The following is a 24,699-nucleotide window of genomic DNA, read 5'->3' on the forward strand; positions in this document are numbered from 1 at the left end:
TATTGGAAGTTCGTCAAGCGAAAAAATCAAATGAAAATTAGCAATTGGGCATTGAAATCAAGTATGATAGAACTAGCAAGTCAGAAGATAACAAATACTATGTGACATTATGGTTATCAACTCTGCTAAGATGTTACATCCAAATAACAATTTTGGAGCTACAAATCTAAACATAAGAAGCACTACTAGTATAACTTGCATATCTAGTACTAGTATCTTAAATCTAGTTTGAAATGAATACAGCACAACGTGGTCAAGTAAAATATACATCTAACAGAAATACTAATGCTTTAGTGGCACAAAATAAGAAAGCTAATTATCTGAATGAAATGGATAGCTCCTCCAACTCAAAAGGCCGAGACATTCCATGGATGACGAACCTCTTCGATACAAAAGTATCCGGTGCTGTGATCTCGACGCCATCAATTGTCAAAATGCGCGAAAAATTTCTCTTAGAAATGGTAACATTTAGGCCTGGAGCCAGTGTCTTGATGGATGATATATCAGGCAAGAAAGCCAATTCCATAAAAGTGTACCTCTTTGGCATTATATGAAGCCTTACAATTCTTTCAAGAAATGGTGAAGGGGATGATAAAAACCCCAAATTTGGAGGAGCAAAGATTGTTACATCACTCAAATTTGCAGAATCTCGAAGAATCCCATCAAGAACAGAATGCAATTCAATTGCAAACGAAACATATTCCTTTGAGCTTAGCAACTTAATAATCCTAGTCCAATCAACCAAGTCCTTTGTGTTTGATGTTTCTTCACATATTGGTGATTGAATAACGTCCATATGTTCATCCATTCCATGAAAATCTAACACAGAAAAATTCCCAGTAACTCCATGAATTGAAAGACTTTTTTCAAGAAACAAATCAGGATGAGAAACAGATACATTGTTGATCATAATAAACCTCTTTTTTTCATCAACTTTGGTGATGGCTATTTTTTTCTGAGATAAAAGGGACATCAAGCAACTACCTTGGGACATTGTCAACAATTCTTGAAATGGGATTCTTGAAGGTGAAGTATGGTATTGTAAAAGCTGTTTCATTGCCCAAGAAGGAACAGAGAGTTTAGAAATAGCGGAATCTTGAATGGCGAAAATGGTTGATTGAGGAGTTGAAAGGAAAATTTCAGGAGAGATTTGAAGGAGAGTAGCTAAGATGTTGAAACCTTGATTACGTAGAGCTTTAGAAGCGTTCATTGTGAGGGAATGTTTGATGAGTTGTTGAGATGAATTTGAGTAGTTCTTGGTTGATTTAGAGTGCATGCTTGTGGTGATTGCTGTGTATGCTAGGATTATGGAGAGGATTACGAAGAAAACTGCATGACAACCAGAACTAGCCATAGTTACTTACAATTAATTCTCTTCTTGTTTTTGTGTATGCAATGTGATTCTTGTGTTTTGTGAAGATGAGAAAGAAAAGTTGCTTCAGCCAGAGAAAAAATATTGAGTAATGCCTTGTATTGGGTGGTCTGTTAAGTGAAATATACTGAATTCGCAGTTTGTTTGGTTATTTCATTTCACAGATAAAGAAAAAGAGAAAGGAACATCTGCACTCTCCACCCTCTAAGCTGAAAAGACTCGAGGAATTTTCCCAGACCTCTGTGTAGTTGACTTATGTCATTAAGAACGAGCAAAAAATGTAGTAATATTTTACTTAAATATTTTTTAAGATTTGACTAATATTTCAAATGTTAAAAGTTATTTATTTTCAAATACCTATGATCATACAAGTAGTGACAGAGCTAGGGACGGGCATGATACGGCATTAGAAATTTCAGTACGATAATTTCGATTTTCAATTTTTAAAAGGACTATACCATTATCATACCAAATTAATCCGATATTGTTCGGTTTCGGAGGGAGTATCATTATGATTAATCTTCTTGTGATTCTGCAAATACGAAAGAAAACAATTGATATCAACCTTTTTTTATCATCAATTGATATCAACTTTTGAGTGTCTTTATTGTTCCGTTCATTCATTAATTCCTTCACAGACTTTTCGATTAGCTTTTACTCTCTCTATTATATAATAAGTGGTGTTTTTAGCCTTTAATTTATATGTACTTTATGATTTTGATAGGTTCTAAGATGCTTAGTTGTGAAAGGTTTGTTTGGATGACATTAAGAAGAGACAAGCCTGGTATGGCTTCACCGTCTACTTCGTAGAATTAGAAGCTTATATGATGAGTTAACTTTGGATAATTAGCCACCATAAATCCTCAACTTGTTTTATCTTCCAAAGATCAATTAACTCAACTTTGGGTAAGTGCCTCTATAAATACTCAAACTTTGGATAATTAGCTTTCCATAAATCATTTTAGTTGAAAATATAATTTCCTGTACATATTTAATGATGTGGCAGTTATAATTTATTTTTAAAAAAATATCAATTATTAAATTTATTTATTTATGATTCAATTCATCATAATTAGTGCATATAATACTAAAGTTTAGGATATTATTTATCATTAAATGCATAAAAATAATGAACTTAGACAATATATCTCAAGTATTATTGCAAGGCATAAATAATTAAAAAAGCTATTCTACCAATATAAAATTCTATCTCGACAACATTATCCCCTCCTTCAGCCTCAATCTCATCTTCACTATTACTAGCCGAATCTTCACCGGAGAATTCTCCAGCAGCCACTTTGCTCAAAAAATTCTCAAATTGTAACACATTAGCCTCGTTATTTTCAGCAAACTGAAGACCTTAAATCTTAATTTGATAGAATTTTATATTATTAGAATAACTTTTTTTTTCTTATTTATGTCTTGCAATATTACTTGAGATATATTGTTTAAGTTAATTCTTTTTATGTATTAATGATGAATAATAGCCTAAAGTTTAGTATTATATGCACTAAATATGATGAATTGAATCCTAAATATATAAATTTAATAAATAATTTTTATTTTTTAAGATATTTTTTAAAATCAAATAATAACTGCCATGTCATTAAATATGTATCAGAAATTATATTTCGACTAAAATGACTATGAAGGCCAATTACCCAAAGTTGAGTGACTATAAAGGTCACTTACTCAAAGTTGAATGACTATAAAGGCCACTTACCCATAGCTGAGTGACTTTTGGAAGACAAAACAAAGTTGAGTGACTATAGAGGCCACTTTTGAAAGATAAAACAAAGTTGAGGGACTGTAGTAGCCGATTACCCAAAGTTGAGTGATCATATAAGCTTCTAATTCCTACTTTGTATTGCAGCACTTGGTAGTTAATAAAATCTTTAATTGCCAAAAAGAAAAGAGAAAATAACAGTGGTGTTTTGAGCTAGGGAACACTCCTTAAGAAAACAACTCACCTAGAAATTAAGTTTTTTTACTAACTTACCCTTAATCAAATGCTTTGAAAAAGAAGTACTTCCTCCATCCAATTTTATATGAAGGTGTTTGACTAGACACAAAGTTTAAGAAATAAAGAAAGACTTTTTAAATAGGTAAAATTACAATAATATTACACACACACACACACACACACACACACACACACACACACATATATATATATATATATACACACTTGTTATGTGAGGCCCGCGCTAAACCCAAGCCCAAACTCAAGATATAAAAGTAGATATTTTAATTAAAGAAATATAATTTGTGTTAGTACAAGTGTACAACAACAACAACAACCATATATCCATTGTAGTCCCACAAGTGGGTAATTACGTTAGTAATAATTAAATTTCATATAAATATATTTTCAATATATGAAAGCAAAACTTTCAGTCCACTCCTTTAATATTTTAACTTCCATTTTGATGAAATTATTTATTTCAAATCAAATGCGGCTAATTTGACATTTATAAGTTATGTATCCTAATTTTAAAGTTATTTAGTTCTAAATAAATAATCTATACATAGTTAATGAACTTTTAAGACAAATACATAATTTAACTTGTGCAATGGAGCATTCCTCCCTTAATTAGGAATTAGGAGTTCGAACATGGATATGGAAAAAATCTTTAGAGGGAGCGCTTCCCCCGAATGGGCGCGATACAGTGCGAATTATCTGAATTAATTGGGCTCAAATGCGGATATCGAGCACCAAACAGAAAACCAAAGAACATGAAAAATGAGGTAGAAGGTTCGATAACTTTTGAAAAGTAGACCTTAAAAACAAAAAACAAAAAAAAACAAAAAAAAATTGACTTAAATAAATAAGATTAGGACCCAAAAGTATTAATTAAAAAGTTTTAAAAAAAATTGAAAATTCTCGTGAGGACTACAAAAGTCCCTAAGTTTGTCCTTATATATAATAGTAATATATATGTGTGTGTGTGTGTGTGTGTGTGTGTTTGCTTGCGCGCGCGCTTGATCCCCACAAAAGCTAATCAAAGTAATCTACTATACGCCACTTACAATTGTACTTATATATAACATAATTTTACAAGTATAAACAATACAATGAAATAAAAGGTATTATGAAATGCAAATCAACTCTAATATCTTAACTTTCAAACAATGAAAAAATCACAATTTCTTAAAACAATATTACTATCATACTATTCATTTTATCTCCTTGTAAGCAAATAATCAATAAAATTTATCAGTATTATAATTAAAACATAACTCCTTCATGAATAAAAATAAAGTTATTTTCAAATAGCGAAATAATAAAATATGACAATTTTGATACACGTGACAAAATACCAATGACGAGTGAAAATATACAATTCGGCTATGTATTTTTAAAAGAAATATCAAGTGATATTCACCCTCACGAAAGTCTCAAATAGTAAATATGTAATACTACGACTTGTTATTTGAGCTACACCCAATCTTCTTATTTCTATGGATGAAAAACTATTAAGTATCATTCATTTTGTTAAAGAATTATGAGGGTCAATGATTTTAACTAAAGAATTTAACATATAATTTGTGTAAGAACTATTAGGTGAGGCCCGAGCATTTGGCATTAGGCGTGTTTAGGGTGTACAATCTGCACTAACCCTCGCACGTGAGCACCGGAATATTTTGCCAGTGTCCCACCCTGAAGCGAGTTCTAAAACTGTCTTTTAAAACACTGGTATCAATTAGTATGACCTCATAATAGCCTAGCGAACTAAGACGTGAAGATTGATGTTGTAACGTTACAAAATAAATGTTTTGGTGAGATTTTCTGACCAAGGTCGGTGCTTCATCAAATTGGAAAATCGTTGGGCTTGCAAAATATTTTATTTCTTCATCTGCAGTGGCAGCAATTAATATAAAGGTCATACGCGCACATGGCTCCATTCTTTTCATTTCCTCTTCTGTTTTCTTTTTCTTTTATTTTTTTATCCCTTCACTAGGTCGGCCCTTACTTGTAGTTTAAATACGTCTCAACCTACCAAAGTTTTATTACCTCCGTCTCAATTTATGTGATATCGTTTGACTTGACATAAAATTTAAAAAATAAAAATTTGTAATTCAAAATAAACCTTAGATATTTATGTAACTATAAATCATTTCATTAAGGATAAAAGGAGATTTTTAATGTTATATTGTTTCTAATTATAGAAAGATAACATTATTTTTTTAAACAGACTAAAAAGGAAAAGTATGCCACTAAATTGAGACAGAGAGAGTAATAATTTATTTTAGAAGTTCTTGTTCTAACTTCTACCCGTGATGAGATGTTTATAACTATACAAATGTCTAAACTTTGTTTTAGGCTATAAAGTCTTTCTTTCTTAAACTTAATATCTAGTCAAACGAAACTACATAAATTGAAATTGGAGTAACTTCTAACATTTCTGACGAAATTACATGCAGCTCCTCAAGTATGAACTGAATCACTAAAGTCCAACGTTGTGTTTTGCAATTGCATGCAACTCCTCAAGTAGGAACTGAATCACTAAAGTCCAACATTGTGTTTTGCAACTGCATATGCCATTTTTTGGAAAATAAGGAAAAGTCTTTTTCCTCATTTCCCGACAACTTATTTTATGAAAAATAGAACGTATTGCCAAGGAAAGGGAATGAGCCTTTCGTGTGTTATTTTCTCCTCTTGCAGTGATTACCTGAATCTTAAAGTACGAAACTACAAACAAAAGGCTTCCATTTTCTTAAATTTGGTTCCTGGCAGTCTTCGAGAATATAGCTGATAGCTCCGATGAGAAAAAATAATAAAGGACAAAGGTGTAAATATACCTCTCAATTTTGCAATTGAAAACATGAATATCCCTCGTTATAAAAGTAGTATATATATACCTCTGTCATTATAAAATAATGCAAATATGTATATCTCTCAATTTTGCGATTTAAAACATGAATACCCCTCGTTATAAAAGTAGTGTATATATACCTCTGCCGTTATAAAATAATGCAAATATACCCCTACAGTTATAAAATAGTGCAAATATACCCCTGTCGTTACAAAATTGTGCAAATATACTCTTTTTGCTGACGGGAGTTTTTTTTAAAAAATAACATAAATTCGCAAAGTTAAAAGGTATATTTGCACCTTTGCCCATAATAAATTTAACGAGAAAATAAAAGGAGAAGAATTTTCCTTCAAAATAACATTGGACAGTCCATTAACAACTTCTCTTGAATTAAGGCGCATTCCACGGGAATACATTATATGCAGTCAAGTATAGTAGTTAAAACTATTCAGCTCTACTTCATACACAGAGGGACAAATTTAGCTCCAAACATCCTTAATTGTATGTAATTAATTTCCCATGTTCAGCATCCGAAGTTTCTCACACAAAAATTTCCTATCTATTTCCTATATCAAGAACCAACAAATTAATATGATACTTATAAGCAACCCCTAAGCTAAACTATTCACAAATTTTGTCTGACTAAAATAATACTCCTATTCTATAATTTAATTTTACCGGTGCTTTAATATTCTCCATCTCTCTTTCTAGTGACACGAATGTAGCAATAAACAGCAGCAAAAATGGCAGTAACAAGACCACCAATAATAACCCCTCCACCAGCAACTGACTTATCTGAATGATGATGCTCTCTTTCAATACTCTCTGGTGCTAATTCTCCAATGGAAGGTCCTTTTTCAACTTCATTTTCACCTGGTGGATCTGCTATGTTACTCTCAGTACTTGTTGTTGACAACAAAGCTCTATGGACCATCAGTTTTCTTGGATATGCTAGTGAAATACTTCTTGTTGTAGATCCCTCTGCCACTTCTTGAAAATACAAGACCCCTAGTAGCAAAAAGTAAGAGAACAAAAATCTGAATCGACCCATTATTTGGAAGTGGAAATCTTTGCAAAAGGTGCAAAAAGAATCTTGAATGAGCTTTGTGCAAATTTAAACTATGAGAATATTTTGTGGTCACTGCTTAGAAAGTCTAGAAGTATCTGTGTGAGCTACTGAATTTGGGTTTCAGTGGTTGGTTGGTGTATAAATAGAGGAGAGAAGTTGTGAAAGTGCGTGTGGAAACTAAATAAAAAATAAAGAATAAAATTTAATTTAAGGTTGAGAGAAGTTTCAGCCTTTAAAGGATGAGAAGACAGGTTGGGAAAGGGGTCCAGCTGGTGCTTTAGATGGGACCAGTTATGCCAACTAGGTTTGGAGAAAGTAGTTCAAACAGCTTTATTGGTCATAGTAATGTGGAAATGTGAATCTTTAATTTTACACGTAAATTTATGGAGTGGGTAAGGAGAGTGACATCAAATGGAAACAGAGAAACAACAGCTGGAAGAATGAATAAAATGTAATCACCCGAAAAGGTTAGTGTAGAGTCATAACTCCCTTTCACCTTTAAACAAAAATTTCAGGTTCGAGTTCTTTTGTGTTCGGAGTTATATTTGTTAGGGAGAGCTTCAATGTGGACTTTCTGGCTCAAATTCGAATATAATCGAGTTTCAATTTAGGATACCGAATACCATTAGAAAAAGAAAAAAGAACCAACGGAAACTGAACTGGACTTAATTTCATGCCGCTCACTTTTCTAGATTTGTCTCTGCTTTTGCCATAAGAGTCAACCGAACCGAATTCGGAATTTCCCGTGACCAATAACAACTACTGCATGAGCCTGCAATAACAACTACTGCTATATTATTTTAATCTCAATTAAGTTAAGAGTTGATTATATGAATTTTTGCTATCAAGATCGTTCCATTTGATCTCGGTTTAATCTAATATCATATGACCTTAATTTACAACTATCAGCGACTAAACTAAAACTCTTTAAGCTATTTCACTTTATATAAACCTTGTTGGGCAGAAAGGACTCCTTTTGTTGTGTCCAGCTTTGATAAAGAACTTGTTTAATTTCCCTTTAGTCAATCAGTGTGGAAATTTTGGTAATTCATGAGCAAATGTTAGTAGGAAGAGTTCATTAAATTAGCAACTTCACGGTTGGCTGGTTTTATCTTATTGATTGATACACAATAACGCGGGACTCAACGAAATTAAAAAAGAAAAAAAACTTTTCACATAATAAAGTGCTACATCATCTTAGTGATTTTGTTCTCGTTCTTCATTTTTGTGATTCAACCAGTTGCTATTGAAACAAAAATATTGTTACCGCTCCTAATGCTTTTTGGACAAATTTTAAATAAAAGGAATAGGCTGGGACACAAGCTGTCGATTTTTATTTAGTGTCTGCTTTCAATGCGTTGGCTTAATTACCCCCCCTAACTTGGTAATATGATAGTCTCGACCACACTAGAACGTGTGGCAAAAAGCGTGAACACACTCTCTTTTAGGCGCGTGGAAGGATCAAAATTGAAAAATCGGCTTCCAAATTGGAGTTTTTTTCAACTATTAATTGCCATATAATCAATATAATGATTTATTTTTTCCAATTGTGTTTCTTTTTGGTTTTTCTTAATATTCATTGCATATTTTATCCCAATTGTATTTTTTTCTTTTTAGATATAATGATTATTTGTTTCAACTATGTGTTTTTTTTTTTCCTTTTTTTGGCTCCAAATCTAAATAACTTAGTTGAAACTCTATTTATTTTAGCCAAATAAAAAGAAGGTTTAGCAAAAGTAATGAAGTTTAGACGGTGTATTTTCTACAAAAAAAAAATTGTGTATTTTCCTTTTCACGCAATTACTATTTATTTCAACTCTACATTATTTTTTTCGGGTCAAATTCTTAAAATATTTGGTTGATATTTTATTTATTTCTTTTTAGATACAATGATTATTTGCTTTAGCTGTATTTCTTCTTTTTCCTCGCCAAATATATAAAAATAACTTGATTAGAATATCATTATCTTTAGCCAAATAAAAAAAAAAGTATGGTCAAAATATTATTGTTTCAAGTTCTTTTTTTTTTTACGATTTAAAAAAAAAGATGATCCAAATAATTGGTGAACTTAAAAGGTAAAAAATATATATTTTATCCTTAAAAAATGCTACATGGACAAAAAAATCCATGTGGCCCAAGCGTGTGTCACACGGCCAATGGGTTACTTTGGCGTCTAAGAGGTCGAGCCTATCATTCCAAGTTCGGGGGGTAATTAAGCCAACGCATAGTTTAGGTGTACACCGAAAAAAATCGACGAGTTCGAGTTAGCGAAGTTTTATTATTTCTTTTTTAAATAAGAAAAATGTCCAAATGTACTCCCAACGTTTGCTATTTGCTTAATATATGTAATCCTTCTACCTTTTGACCATAGGAACTTCTGCTGTTATCTTTCTTTTTAAATATATGTATTGATGTGATTTGGTTGATATGATACTGGAAGCCACATAGGATTGTAGTTTAGACATTTTGTCAATTGTTGGAGAATATATTTGGATCTTTTTAATTATTTAAGGGCATGCTTCAAATTATAACATAGGATACATATAAACAAATTTGATAGTTTAGGAATAAATTTAGATCATTTATTTGTTTACGTTGACGATGTCAGAGTCAAGCTCGACAATTGTTAGATGGAGGGGTGAATATCCGATCGATGAACTTAATGATACAGGACTTTTGTGGATCAAATCAAAAAATAAATAGAAGGCCAAATATATAGACCGCCCCTTAAAGTTGTCACCAGAAATATGAAAAAGAAGTAGGTAAGATTGCTGCAATCGGAAAGCAGCATGGCTAGGCTCAAGGAGACAAGACAATATTATTAACAACCAATAATACAAGTTATGCAACCCAAAGATAATTAATGGGATTGGCTTCTTGTGCATGTGGTATGGATTACGCCTAACAAATGTGGGGAATCCCTTCTAATTTAATTTGTGATGCACCAATCTCTTACGCTTCTAATCTTATATCTCTCTCCAGTATTGGAAACAAATTCTCATCTATTTTTAGGGTGGCTAGTGGAACACTCTACCTGTGCATTATTGGACAATAACACTTGATCTACTATTAGCTTAGCTCAAACTTTCATTTTCTAGTTAACTTATATATAACCAGAGGCGGATATAGGGTCGGATTGGTGAGTTTAACTAAACCTAGTGCTTTCAACTCAAACTATATGTATATATGCAAGAATTTTTTTTGAAATATATTCTATATAATATAGAAATCAAATTACGAAATTGCTGATTCTAAATATTGAATTAGCGTCTGCCTAGGATTCATTTAGCAAACTGTTATGAAAATTCAAGGTTCTTAAGAACCAGTATTTTGAAATTAAAGTGCAGTAATCTGTCAATTAGCTGGCACCACAGCTGGGATACAACGGTTAGACATTTGTTTCCTCTTTTATTTGGTACTCTCCCCAGCTACTTATCTAACTTGTAGACCTTGTGATAGGTAGTTATTTTCTGTAGTATATTGGGGTCCATAATATGTGAGTTTAACTAAAATGGTCCTATAAAGCATATACATGAAACAAGTCCTTGAAAAAACAGAATACAAACTCATAAATATTTGGATAAGAAATTAATTTATTCAGCTAAAGAATCATATCACAATAAATCATGGTGTCAAGGAAGAACATATAGGGACGACGGTTCATTAGAATAAGTGGTCTAAACCCAAAATTTATAAATATCAGATCTGATTAGCTTGAGCTAGTAAAATGTCTAGAAAGCATTCAAAGAATTGAACAAAATCGCACAAAGTCAAAGCTATAAATAAGATCGACTCAAGTTGGAGTAATTAATTAGACAAAATAAGCAATAAGAGGTAACTGCATTTTTAATTGACTACAACTTCCAGTTGTATTTATGTAAGGGATAAGGCACCATTACCCCCCTGAACTATACCCGAATTTGCTACGACACACCTTACCCTTCCCTAGGCCCTATTACCCCCCTAAACTTATTTAAAACGGAATAATTACCCCCTAAATGCTTGATGTGGCAAAGAGAGTGTGTTTCTCTCTTTGAGAAAATGAGAAACATAAAAAGGGGAAAACTTAATTTTTTTTTCTTAAAAATCTGCATTTTCTTAAAAATTTGAAAATAAATCTAGTCTTCCACATTTAGTTTTAAAAAACGGGTTTTCCACATGTTAAGAAAATAATTATTTTTTTCAAAATTTTATAAAAATTCAGTTTTTTTCACATTTTGGCAAGAAAAACACTTTTCCGGATTTTATTTGAAAAATAAAAGTGTCCTAAAAAAATGAAATCATGAAAAACAAGATTTTTTAAGACATTTTAAAAAAATAATCAAGTTTTCCATATTTTTAACAAATCCATTTTTCCATATTTAAAAAAAAAAAATCATTTTTCAGTTTTTTTTTCTTTTTCAAAAACGGGTTTTAAAAAAAAAAAAACAAATTTTCAATTTTTTTTTTTTAAAGGGTTTTAAAAATCCTTTTTTTAAAAGAAAATTCAGTTTTTTAATCCATGTTTTTAGTTTTTTTTTTTTTTAAAAAAAATGGGTTTAAAAAAATCAAATTTTCAAATTAAAAAAAAAAGACGGGTTTTAAAACTCATTTTTTTTAATGAAAATTCAGTTTTTTATTTTTATTTTAAAAAAAATTGACACGTAAGCTGAAAAAATTTAAAAAAAAAAGAAGAAAACAAATAAATACACATGTGGCAAGGAGAGTGTATGTCACTCTCCCATATGAGAGTGGGCGTCAGCGTTTAGGGGGTAATTATTCCGTTTTAAATAAGTTTAGGGGGGTAATAGGACCCTGGGAAAGGTAAGGTGTGTCGTAGCAAATTCGGGTATAGTTCAGGGGGGTAACGGTGCCTTATCCCTTTATGTAAATTAGCATAAACTTTGGAAATATATGTGCTTATTAATTTAGACTGTGCTAACTCAGCTTGTACATCTTGTTTGAGCTCAAGTACTCTCAACAATATATAACGTAGATCTTTCTAAAAGAAAACCATTTCTCATGGGATCATTTTGCAACCATTTTCAGTTATTGGAACAGACATTTGGCGACGGAGATTATTTCTTACTCAGCTATCATCTTCAATTAAGAGTAAGTCAATTACAGAATTGTTCTCATCATTTTACTCATAAAATTAGCTTAAACCAAACTATATAATAGATTCCTATGCATGCATCAGCTTGCACCATAGGTCCACCAATACAGCTATACAAGCACACACATATGTACACAGTAGAAATAAAAATAAAAGAGGCCACATGGCAACAAAATAATACTCCTATGAATTAGATTCTTTTTTGTAGCTAAATTATGGCCCAAAGATATATAAAAATTGGATGGACAACAACCAAGAGGGCCACCAACATAAGTAACTGTATTGATTTTTGCAACTACATACTTTACTCGAAGGGATAAGGATTAGGAGATTCTTGCTGATATACCCGAATTCTTCTGACACATTACCTTTTTCAAGAGGATCACTATTACCCCCTAAACTTATTTAAAAACGAATAATTACACACTGTGATTTGTCCGCTCTCATATGGGAGAGTGACATACAGATCTCACTACACATGCGTATTTATTTGTTTTTTTATTCTTTTAATTTTTTCGAACTACGTGTGTTTTTTTAAAATAAAAATAAAAAACTGAATTTTCATTAAAAAAAATGAGTTTTAAAACCCGTCTTTTTTTTTAATTTGAAAATTTAATTTTTTTTAAACCCATTTAAAAAAAAAACTAAAAACATGGATTAAAAAACTGAATTTTCTTTTAAAAAAAGGATTTTTAAAACCCTTTTTTAAAAAAAAAAATTGAAAATTTGTTTTTTTTTAAAACTTGTTTTTGAAAAAGAAAAAAAAAAGCCGAAAAATGATTTTTTTTTTAAATATGGAAAAATGGATTTGTTAAAAATATGGAAAACTTGATTATTTTTTTAAAATTTCTTAAAAAATCTTGATTTTTTCATGATTTCATTTTCTTAGGACACTTTTATTTTTTCAAATAAAATCCGGAAAAGTGTTTTCTTGCCAAAATGTGAAAAAAAAGCTGAATTTTTATAAAATTTTGAAAAAATTAATTATTTTCTTAACATGTGGAAAACCCGTTTTTTAAAACTAAATGTGGAAGACTAGATTTATTTTCAAATTTTTAAGAAAATGCGATTTTTAAGGAAAAAAAATTAAGTTTTCCCCTTTTTATGTTTCTCACCAAAGAGAGTGAAACACACTCTCTTTGCCGCATCGGCGTTTTAATTATTCCGTTTTAAATAAGTTTAGGGGGTAATAGGGCCCAGAAAAAGGTAAGGTGTGTCGTAGCAAATTCGGGTATAGTTCAGGGGGGTAATGGTGCCTTATCCCTTACTCGAACAAGAAATCTTGGCAGTAACTTAACTATTACTCCCTCCGGATCAAAAAAAGTGTCCACTTAACTTTTTTTTTTTGAATAAAAAAAAGTATTCACTTATTAAATCAAGAAACAATTAACCTTATCTTTTCAAATTTTCCCCTATTAGGTGTTATGTGATCAAATCCCAATGCCTATTTAATTAGGGGTAGTTTAGTCAATTTACATATTATTTTCCTGGAGTGAGTAGTTTCTTAAGGGTGTGGCTAAGTGGACTCTTTTTTTTATCCGGAGGGAGTACTTATTAATTTCACTGTCTCCCTATTTTCACAATTAATCACTAAAGGGTCGTTTGGTTGGAAACAAGTTATACCGGGATTAGTTATCCAGGATTAGTTATTCCACCCTCCCACAGGGATAAAATAACACTATAATCCGGGGATTAATTATACCAGCATTTTATCCTAACCAAACGTGGTATAAATTCATCACAAATATAATCCTGTGATTATTTATCCATATCCTTGTACCAAACGAGCCGGGGTGAAGGAGTTTCCAACTTTCCATGTTTTGGGTAGAACTACCACTAATAGTCCATTCGCTTTATTCTTATTTTGACCATGCCCGTTTGTGTTGTGCAAAGGGGGTGGTTGTCTTTTAATTTGAATTTGATTTTGAATAAAACCCCAAATATATTTGGGGAAAGGACATATATGGCCGCTCGGCCATAAATAATCCCATCCTCTAGCCTAAGTTTTCCCAAACCCAAAATGTAGCAATTAAATAAATTCATCCATTAGCCAAAACTTAAATAAGACAATTTTCAAATAAAAACCCAAACACAAAAATGTTTGAGGAGATTTTATATATAATATGTGTCATTTGTGTATAAAATATGTATCAGTACTTATCTGTAATGTATAGAAACTGTATAAAATATGAATCACTAAGGTATGTATCAGTTTTGTATATAATATGTATCATTTGTGTTACAATGTGTATCGGCACGGTCAACCGCCCCGTATGAATAGAAAATTGTATCATTTTTGTATATAATATGTATCATTTTTTGTATAGAAAGTGTATATATAATTCCAGCATGTGTATATAAACTGTATCGATCTTGTATAGAAAGTGTATCACACGTATAAAAAATGTATCACAGAAACCGTATCATTGTGGTATATAATATGTATCACTATTGTATATGTAAAAAATATATATATATATATATATATATATATATATATATATATCATTATTGTATAGTATGTGCATAATAAATGTATAACTAACGTAAATTTTTGTATAATAAATGTATGATTAATTCAAGATATGTATATAAAAGCGTATCTTTCTTGTATATAAAGTGTATATAATTCTAACATATGTATATATCTTTATGCTTGACCCTTTAGTGGCGGCGTAAGTCGCCACAAAAAGTCCTTTTTTTTTTTTTTTAAGCACAGGGTTTGGGGTACAGTCGGCCATTTTTTTGCATTAATCTGGGTAGACCGAACTCCTGGTGGGTTTAAGCCCAAACAGTGATTAAATGTGGGATTAATTTGGTTGAGTGGACACACAGTGTCCTTTTCCCAATATATTTGCCATAACAGGGAAAAAAAGAGGGTCATTTGCACTTTTGTTCCTATTTTGTGTTGGTCTTTAATTTTTCCCCTCATAGCAAATAACTTTTTCGCGGGGTATAATTTATATTTTTGCATCACAATATCTCACAAATTATGTTGCGTGCCCTTAAAGAACTTAGGCCCCGTTAGGCATAAGTTCGATTTTGAAGAACAAAAATTTAAGACCAGTACATTTGAAGGACAAAATTCAAGATTAGTCCATTTGAAGTTTGACGTACAAACCGTGCAATTTATTCGAAAAAAGAGGCCCAAACCATTTATAACCCAGTTTTCTTTGTTGTTTTGTTTCTTGGACAATTTGCAGTATTGTCCTTCACTGGGGGTGGTTATTTAATTTTTGTCTCTCAAATTGGCGGTATTTAACTTTTGCCCTTAAGTCTCAAATTCTCTACCTTGCAATTTTTTTATTTTTTTTTTACTGAGCTGGGGTTCGAACCCACAACCTCGGGGTATTAGGCGAAGGGCAAAACTTAAAGACCACCAATTTGAAGGACAAAAATTAAAGACCACCCCAAATGAAGGACAATCCGCGCAAAAAAAATTGTTTCTTTGTCGAGAGGAAAATGATTCAGAATAGTTTGTTCACCGTGATCACCCATTCATTTTTTTGCACGGATTGATCTTCAAAGGCGCTGGTCTTTAATTTTTGGCTCTCAAATTGTTGGTCTTTAATTTTTTTTCCTTCGTTTAAAAAAGTAGCCGAAAATACCCCAAGATTCTAGGTTCGAACTCTCTCAGTCAAAAAAAAAAAAAATTTGCAGGGTAAGGCTTCGTGAAACTTCTACCTTAAGGCAGTATTTGCTTAAGGCACAAGTTTGCAAGACAGATTTTTTTTTTTTTTTTTTTTTTTTACTGAGCCGGAGTTAGAACCCAGAACTTCTAGATATTTTAGGCGAAGAACAAAATTTAAAGACCAGCAATTTGAGGGACAAAAAATTAAAGACTACCCGGCATAAGGACAATAGTGCAAATTGCCCTCGCCCATTCAAAGTTGATGACTGAAAGAACATGGGCCAATGAGAAGCCCATTCTAGGACTGAAAGAACATGGGCCTTACAGCCGCCTGGCCTATAAACTCATTCCAAAAACTATTGAGAAATTGGCATATAAGTTCAATCTGACCACTAAATGGAAGAAAATAGCTCAACTTTCTCTCATTGGCCATGTTTTAAAATTTAACATAAAAAATTCGTAAACTATAGCCAACTGCAGAAGTTGATAAAAACAAAAATTGTTTTTGGCCTAATGTCGTGATATATTCGGATGCGGATTTAATGGACAAATTCTGATGCACGTGAACTCATGGTCTTTCCGCAAAATTAGGTGTATTATGTACATATATTTTAAAATTGATCTAATATTAAATGTTGGCCCTTGTGCTCCAAATAAACTAAATGATGCACTTAGCTGAATGATAAATTATTTACCCAAAGGAAGAAGGACAATGTGTTTTTATATTTTAAAATTGATCTAATATTAAATGTTGGCCCTTGTGCTCCAAATAAACTAAATGATGCACTTAGCTGAATGATAAATTATTTACCCAAAGGAAGGACAATGTGTTTTCTTTTTTGTTACACAACATAGCTCATACTAGGCATGCATTTCCTCGTTCCTTTTGGTGGAGGAGAGAACATTAGGGCTCTCTTATGTTTATTAGATTTTTCTGTAGCTGCACTGTGTAAAAATTCACCAAATAGGATGAGAGAACAATAAAACTATTTTATGCTTATTGGATTTTCCAGTAGCTATAGTGTGTAATAATTCCTTTTTGGCTAATCTCTTTCTTTACGCCCAGATTTCCTGATCTTGAACTCAATGACATTTCTTGCAGCGAGGGCAATTTACATTTCTAGACTTGTTAATTGCTATGGCTAACTTCTTGTAGTAAAAATTAACAAATATACGGAGTTGAAATTCTATCCATTGGTATCACAAAAATATTTGGTTTTCAAGAAGTAAGTCATTTAAGACAACTTCAAATAAATGTTACGCTATCATGTTGATTATCTAAAGAAGATGGTAGGTAAAATGTTATGTCTAGCCTGATAATTTTGGCATGTACAGTTTTTCTTTCACTTTCAATTTGCTCCATAAATCAAACTACTAAAATAATTCACTGGGTCCCCATTTCTATTGTTTTGTTCTGAAATTGAACTCACATCAGCCATTTTCAATTTCCTTTTTGAATGAACCATGATATTTGGTCATTTGATGTGGTCCAAATGAGAAGTCCTTTAGTGAAAACAGTTTTGGCTTCTCCTTTGGTGAATTGGTCATCCCCTACATCTAGACCTCTTTGTCAGCATGTATAAAAATTTGGGTCCACAATGAAGCTTTAGGGTAACTCAATAATTGGTGTCAGCCAAGCACAAATTCAAAAGCATTGGATTGTCCCATTCCCTAAAGGATGATATTTTTGTAGAGATAGAATTAACTTCAATTCAATGGAGTGGATCCAAAAGTACCCTCCATCAAGCACTCATTTCATTTCAAATTAGCCCCACTCTTTGATTGAAAGGGGTAATAAATATTTCACTGGCTCCAGCTGTTTCTATTTAATCCTTTTCACTATTTTAATAGAGTTATTGTGCTTTAAGGTACAAGAAAAATGAAAGATACTGTAGATAATGATTAATTGAGATGATGGTCCTTTATATACTTTGATATATAAAGATTAAGTTAGCGGAAAAATGATAAGATGCTGTTCTTTATATAAAAAATGATTAATTGAGCTAATGGCTAGGAAGATTATGAGCACAGTTGTATCAAACTTATACATAGTGCATGGTATTGGTGGATATCAATACTCGTAAAGTAGGTGGTAATGTCATAATTATATTGGGAATACTAAATAGATTGAGTTTGAAATTTAGGTCAAGAACTATGAGACTTTGTAGTCTATTTGTGGATAAAGATATTCTTTAGGGTATCTAGTTAGAGCCTAATAGACTTTGTAATTGCATTGTATTATTAAGTCATGAGACAAAAACAGAAAAACTATTACCATTTACATTACCAACCTGTCGCACTTACCACTAAAAAACGAAAAAGTAAATTAACAAGTGATTTGATTTCTTTTTTCTTTTTTCCTTGTTTGTTTACTACTATTTGTTAAAAGACGTCTTGTGGTACAATAATTCAGAGCTAATTACTATTCCTATTCAATATGAATGACCAATCGATGTGACGTGCAACAGCTATATTAAATGTATCATTCATTTGATTTAGCACTCTGATAACTTACTCGAACTAATGCTCCAATAATAATTGTTTTTCCACTACTGATACCTTCATGATTTCTACAACTTCGACCACTTTTTATTATGATTAATACTGTATGATAATAGTGGGCCTTATATCGGTTTAGAAAAGATATTTTGATCCAGATTGAAGGATAATCACTTGTGATAAGTTGATTCTGGAATTGGTATGAGCAACATAGTTAAAGAACATCAGGTGTAGAAGAACTACATGTTTGCATTTCTAGATTTTATACCAATTTCACAAACCTTGGGTGCGATAGAGCAATTGATTCGAATTTCGAGCTGCCTTTAAAACAAATTCTACCATCATTTTGTGACATTCTATCTAGCAGTGCTTGTATATAAGTGTATAACATGTAAAACATAGAGGATATTAATAGGAATTAAAATTTTAAATGTTGATTTGGTACTTTCTTCATCGAACTAACTTTTATAACTATTACTTTATACAACTGAGAGAAGTTTGAGCAATACAAAGGTCAAGACTTCGAGCACCAGCCACACTCATAAATGACACTACTCCAGACTTGTTGACATTCTCATATTGAGCTGGGAGCACAAATAGTGGCAGTGTCACAAAAGTTCAAGAGTGATTAGTCGAATAACTTTCACCAAAAAATTATACTACTTGTCTTTTACTGTCAACAATTATCTGTATAGATAGGTACTTAGAACTTAGAAGCAGACAGATTAGAAACTTCTTTTACATGTATTACTTGTTGGGATTTTAAGGTGTAAATGGGAAATGAGAAAATATACCTTTTGAAGTGCATCCAAAAGACACCTTTTGGATTATGACTCTCCATCTCACCCTTTCATTATCTAGAGATTCAGAGGAATTATTGAATTTTCGAACTTCTGCATACTTTCTTACAAACTAAATATCGAGTCTTTGGGTGATTTGTTGCCGAATTTGTGTTCGTCGAAGTTGGTGGGGTTTGAGGTACCGTTACGCCATCAACAGGTATATATGTTCTATCCTAGGAGGAAGTAATATGACCTCGGGTACAGTGAGGAGATTAAATTCGCAGGACACACACTGAATTCAGTGGGCTCGAATTATTCGTTTTTTCATTTATTTTCAGATCCTGTTTAAGTTAATTATCGAATACACATTGATAACACTACTAAGGATGATTGTAATTATCTATCGCACAACTATAATGCCATTACTATTAAGTGTATCATATTATTATATTATACTAAAAGTGGGAAGCTTTCACCTTCAAAGTTAGTTTACCATTTTGCTCCTACACTAAATCAAAATCTAATTAAATATCTAATTAAACAAAAAAATTAATTAAATAGTCATATTTTATTTACATTACATTTTTTTAATTACATTAACAATGAACCGGTTCTGCAGCACTGAACTGGATAAGTTAAATGGGACGACTGTTTCATTTTCCAATAGATCATAACAAGTTGTTACAGTTGTGTAAATATTCTTAATTATCATTTACATTGTGGCCTTTTGACATTTCAACTCCATTTGTTTTGTCCTTTGAGCATCCACCAGTAATGGCAATTTATGTAGCCTCGACGCATCTTTATTGCACTATATAATGAGCACAACAAAAGTCTCAGATCACTTTTCTTCTTCCTGGCACAGATTCACCTTTTTTCTAAAAATATCTATTGATGTGTACGTTGCTCAACTTCATCTTGACAGATCTTTTTACAAAATTGGCCTTTTAGTTACTTAATTAGCAACCATGATCATTTTAATATTCTAAAAAATTGTTTTATTCCTATTTTTGTTGTTTACGTTTGGCTTTATCAGAACTGACATTTCAAATTCTTGAATGAATTCTAATGCAACTGTTGATTTATAATGGTAGTTTATTTTAAAATTATGTTGACAGATAGTATGTTGTCTGAAAATGCTGCTATTAGGACTTAAAGCCAGTGATTCATTCTTACTTAAAGCTCCCAACATCCAAATTGTAAGTATATCTGCTCGTGCTCCTATGACATGTGAAGGAAAACAAATTTCTGCCCCTGAAAAGCTAAGTTGTAAGTGGAAGGGTTTAAATTACGTATTATAGTCATGATTTAAATAAAGTTGATCTTTTACTTTTTATGTATAATCGTTATTGTTTTTTTTTTTTTTTCAAAGTTTGCAAATGTTGTCGCACTATCCTACCCCTAAACCAAGTTCGTAAAAATTATTCCTAATAATATTATCAGCATAAAATAATATGTTTCAAAAGCCAGAAATGATCTCTTAATAACAGAGGTTCCACAAGAAAAGATTATTTATGGTCTTCTCTTCTTCTTTTTATTTTATTTTGTCCCTTTACCTCATTTGTCCTTAGTCTGCATTAAAATTATATAAAAAAAAAAAAAAAAAGAACTAATTACTGAAGTAACCAAATAATGAAAGTCGTGCATTAGCTTAAATGAAAGAAATTTGATTTTTCACTAAAATAAAGACCATATTACTGGTGGTTGCAAAGATTATTAACAAACAAAAGAATGAAAGTTTAATCTTATATGTGCACACAAGTATAAATATAGCACTTTGAGTCTCATTGAGTATGGAGTCGCCTTAGTTAGAGAACACTTTACCTCTATTGTGGAACTTCCCGGCGCGAATAATCGAATTTAATCGAATTACAATATGAGTACCACACAACTGGTTGGAAACCAAAAAAATATGTATAAATATAAATGGTTGCAAGAGGATTAATAGAAGATTAGAATACATAGTCAGTGTCTCAAGAAGAAATAACATGGTGCGATTATGAAATCAACCTCAAGATTAGTGATCGACGTGAGATACCAATTAACATGGGATACACGGGCAACGCACATGATTAGAAACTATTATATTTAAATATACAACATATAATAGTCTTTTTTTGATAAAAAAAGGAGAAACAAGAAGGGTCCACCACCAATGGACGAAAAGGCCAGGCACATTCGCAGAGTTAAAATAAAATCATCTAAAAGTATGCAATTCACAACCTACAATTCAATATCATTGATTCAAGAACTGAAGTGACCCCCTAGTAGACAAACTTTATCCTATAAACAAAGAATCTGAGGCCAGCTCAAGTTCTGCTGACTCATCTTGGACCTAGATTCTTTATGCCTCTTATCTTTTTCTTGTACTACCCGTGGGCCTTGATGCAGCCCGTGAGTATAGAGTGGGATCCACTAGGAATTATAGAAATCATAAAAATAAAACAAAATTATGCACAACTATCACATGGAAATAACAACATTGGCTGATAAACCTAATCTTAATTTGACCACATAAATTTGATTTTTGATTGGTTCCGTACCGTCGACAGTATTGAAATTTTGCTAATAAATACAGATACCACCAGTCCATAAGCGTCAAAGTATGATAAGTGAAAAGTATTAAAAAGGCACAGAAGATTTAGGCAACCGGATATGAATTTCTACTTCGATTACTACTACACTAATAACTTATTTAAAAATCAAAATACTTATGGATATTTAAAAAATTTAACAATACATTTTAAACAAAAGTTATTGAGATCATGCAAACATATCTTTGCCTTTGGCTCACCCCTGAAGATTGGGAGACATAACGAAAAAAATACATGATGATATTTACTAGTTGAAAAACTGTTAATCACCATCATACTACTTAGAACTGGGGAGTCGTATCGCCAAACTCCAACTTGATTGGAACTAAGGCATAGTTATTTATTATTATTATTGTTGCTGTTTAATAAGCCTTCATATAAAATAGAGAAAAACATATTAGTTAGTAATTTGATTTATCCTTAATGAACAGTAATAATAGTAATAAATAATACTGAGGCCAGGCATAGAATTCAAATGAAAAATACTCCATTAATAAACCATAAACATTAAACAAAGAGATAATGAGATTTTTACATACAACAAGGAGAGGTGACCAAAATCATGCAACATGGAGTTCATGCCATTTTCTTTTGTTCCATCTTTTTACACAATACAAGACTGAACCCCAAAATTCCCAATCAGCACACAAATGTGACCAGCTAGTTCTTAGTAGTCTTGTGCTGGTGGTGCTGGCACTCAACAGGGGCAACAGGGAACCTAGCAGTATCAGTACAATAATCATAAACCATATGATGTGCCTTGACCCAAACCAACTGGTGGCTTTGGTGCAGGCTTAGCTCGGACATAACGGGTTCGTCCCACCAATACTTCTTAGCACCACTACTGCTGCAACGCCGAGTATTCTCAGCAAGTGCAGCAGTTTCCGGGCACTCACAACCGTCAATCTCAAATCCCTTGTAGGATGCTACAAAGGGTGCTTTGGACCAGTCAGTCTTGACTAACCCGCCTTGTGTAGCCCAATCATCTGCATTCCATATTGAACTGTATACACCCATTGGTTGGTCCTTGGGAAATGGGATCCCCTTGTGCTCCAAATTCGAGTGCACACGAACTGGTGTGTCATCTACCAAGAATCTGCATAACAATTAAAATAGTTTATATTATTTTAAGTTATCAAGAAAAGACATTCTGAAAAAATGCAAGTGGGATCCATTTTGGGCATGTCAAGAAAAGGGAATCTAACTCTTGTTTAAGTACTTTTGTTTAGCATTTCAATTCTTGAAAATCAGTATGTTAGGCCTATTTTATTTGCTTGTAATTAGAGATACTTTAGTAATGTGATAAATTAATTGGAATAATAAGGAGACTTACACAACTTGGCGCTGGTTCCACATGATGGAATATGAGTGGAATTCTTTGGATGGGTCGAACCATAGGTTCAATCTTTGTTCCCTATTACCAACACCATTCACGTAGACATTGGTTTGTACTGTGTATGGTTCACCAGTTGTGTTACCTAGAAACTCATAATCAAACTCATTGTGGGTTGGTCCTTCTGATGACATCTGCATATCACACGTAAAATAGTCCAAAGCATATCAGTGTCAAGAATATTAATATCACCAAGAACAGATTAAAAAGGTTCAAGTAGTCAATAAAGTCATGCTACCACTATTTTAACCAATAGAAAACTTAATTGGGAAGAGTGGGTCAACTATATTTGACATGACTAAATGCTTGATAATAATTAAATGCTTGATTTATTATTGCATTTTAACATGTTCATTGGACTTTAAACAATAACAGAATGCATGTACTGAATCTGATATAATGTCCAACTACTAATATTGTAAGCCACTAGAAATTTCACCAGTAGTGGATTCAATAAAATGCTCAAGTCATATCAACAAAAGTTAAAGCCTTTTTAACTTTTATCCGTTAATAAATGATATTGTTAATTAATATCTTACATAGAAAGCAGTGACAGTTCCAGCAGAGTCACCCTCTACAAGCTTAATCTGAACAGTAACTTTCCCAAACAAATACTTGCTCTTTGATTGAAACCCAGTACCTGAAAATTACATAAAATCAGGTAAGTAAAACTTAACTAATGATACACATCACATTATAGTATTCTTGAATGCACAATAACACAACATGAACAAAAAGAATATCTCAAAGTACCAGATTGATTGTCCAGTTTCATCCTGAGAATTTCTCCTTCAGTTGTCAAATGGTCCATCGCCCAACTAGGTTGATATAGTTCCTCAAATCTTGCAGAACTAACCAAACCCACCATCATTACAGAAATAGCCAAGAAAACCCAACTGAAAGACACCATTTTTTCAAGAATTATTTTAGAGAAAAGAGAGAACAGATTATATGTTTTTAGAAGAATTGTGAAGAGGACCAAAGGAAATGGAGTGTAATTTATAGCCAAATGAGTCAGTCTTACCCAAGAAGCCATAGTGCCACGTCAACAAGCATTTATGTACACATCACTGTCCACGTTGGACCCAATACTCAATGTGTCAGATATAAAAACTCAAAATATTATAGCCGTTGGCACTAATTAGCTTAGCTGGATTAAAGTTGGTCCCATAGTGGGGAGCAGTACAATAGGTGTAGTCACTGTTGAGAAAAGGATGGGTACTAATGTTGACCAATGAGAAATGGAAACGTGGAATATTACAGCTGGTCATTGTAGTGTACAGTTGTCATTGTCAGTAGCAGTAGTTTAAAAAAGAGGGAAATTCTTTTTCCTTTCCAAAAGCTAAGTATTCGGTTCGCGTGTAGTGAAAAAAGGCCACTTCCTCCTTTAATTTGTACAAGCAAGAAAGGACAGTAAACAACTGCGTCAAGTTACTATTTCGCATAA

General features: G+C 32.1%; 2 protein-coding genes across 2 annotated transcripts; both read right to left on the reverse strand.

The window, feature by feature from the left end:
* Positions 1–116: 116 nt before the first annotated feature.
* On the reverse strand, positions 117–1,559 carry LOC132037736 (fasciclin-like arabinogalactan protein 21). The gene has a single exon (XM_059428343.1). The coding sequence runs from the start codon at positions 1,352–1,354 to the stop codon at positions 317–319; it is 1,038 nt and encodes a 345-aa protein (XP_059284326.1). The 5' UTR covers positions 1,355–1,559; the 3' UTR covers positions 117–316.
* Positions 1,560–22,326: 20,767 nt separating this feature from the next.
* Positions 22,327–24,230, reverse strand: LOC132036359 (xyloglucan endotransglucosylase protein 6). The gene is made up of 4 exons (XM_059426678.1): positions 24,006–24,230; positions 23,792–23,892; positions 23,193–23,386; positions 22,327–22,955 (listed from the first exon to the last, which is right to left on the reverse strand). The coding sequence occupies exons 1-4, from the start codon at positions 24,160–24,162 to the stop codon at positions 22,520–22,522; spliced, it is 888 nt and encodes a 295-aa protein (XP_059282661.1). The 5' UTR covers positions 24,163–24,230; the 3' UTR covers positions 22,327–22,519.
* Positions 24,231–24,699: the final 469 nt, after the last annotated feature.

This window comes from Lycium ferocissimum, chromosome 11 (genome assembly GCF_029784015.1).
Source record: "Lycium ferocissimum isolate CSIRO_LF1 chromosome 11, AGI_CSIRO_Lferr_CH_V1, whole genome shotgun sequence".
NCBI classification, from domain to species: Eukaryota; Viridiplantae; Streptophyta; class Magnoliopsida; order Solanales; family Solanaceae; genus Lycium; species Lycium ferocissimum.

Coding starts and splice junctions, on each gene's coding strand:
- LOC132037736 (XM_059428343.1), bottom strand. CDS start 1,354: ATGGCTAGTTCTGGTTGTCATGCAGTTTTCTTCGTAATCCTCTCCATA.
- LOC132036359 (XM_059426678.1), bottom strand. CDS start 24,162: ATGGTGTCTTTCAGTTGGGTTTTCTTGGCTATTTCTGTAATGATGGTG. Junction 23,387..23,791: donor GAACTGTCACTGCTTTCTAT/GTAAGATATTAA, acceptor TGTGATATGCAG/ATGTCATCAGAAGGACCAAC. Junction 22,956..23,192: donor TGGAACCAGCGCCAAGTTGT/GTAAGTCTCCTT, acceptor ATTGTTATGCAG/ATTCTTGGTAGATGACACAC.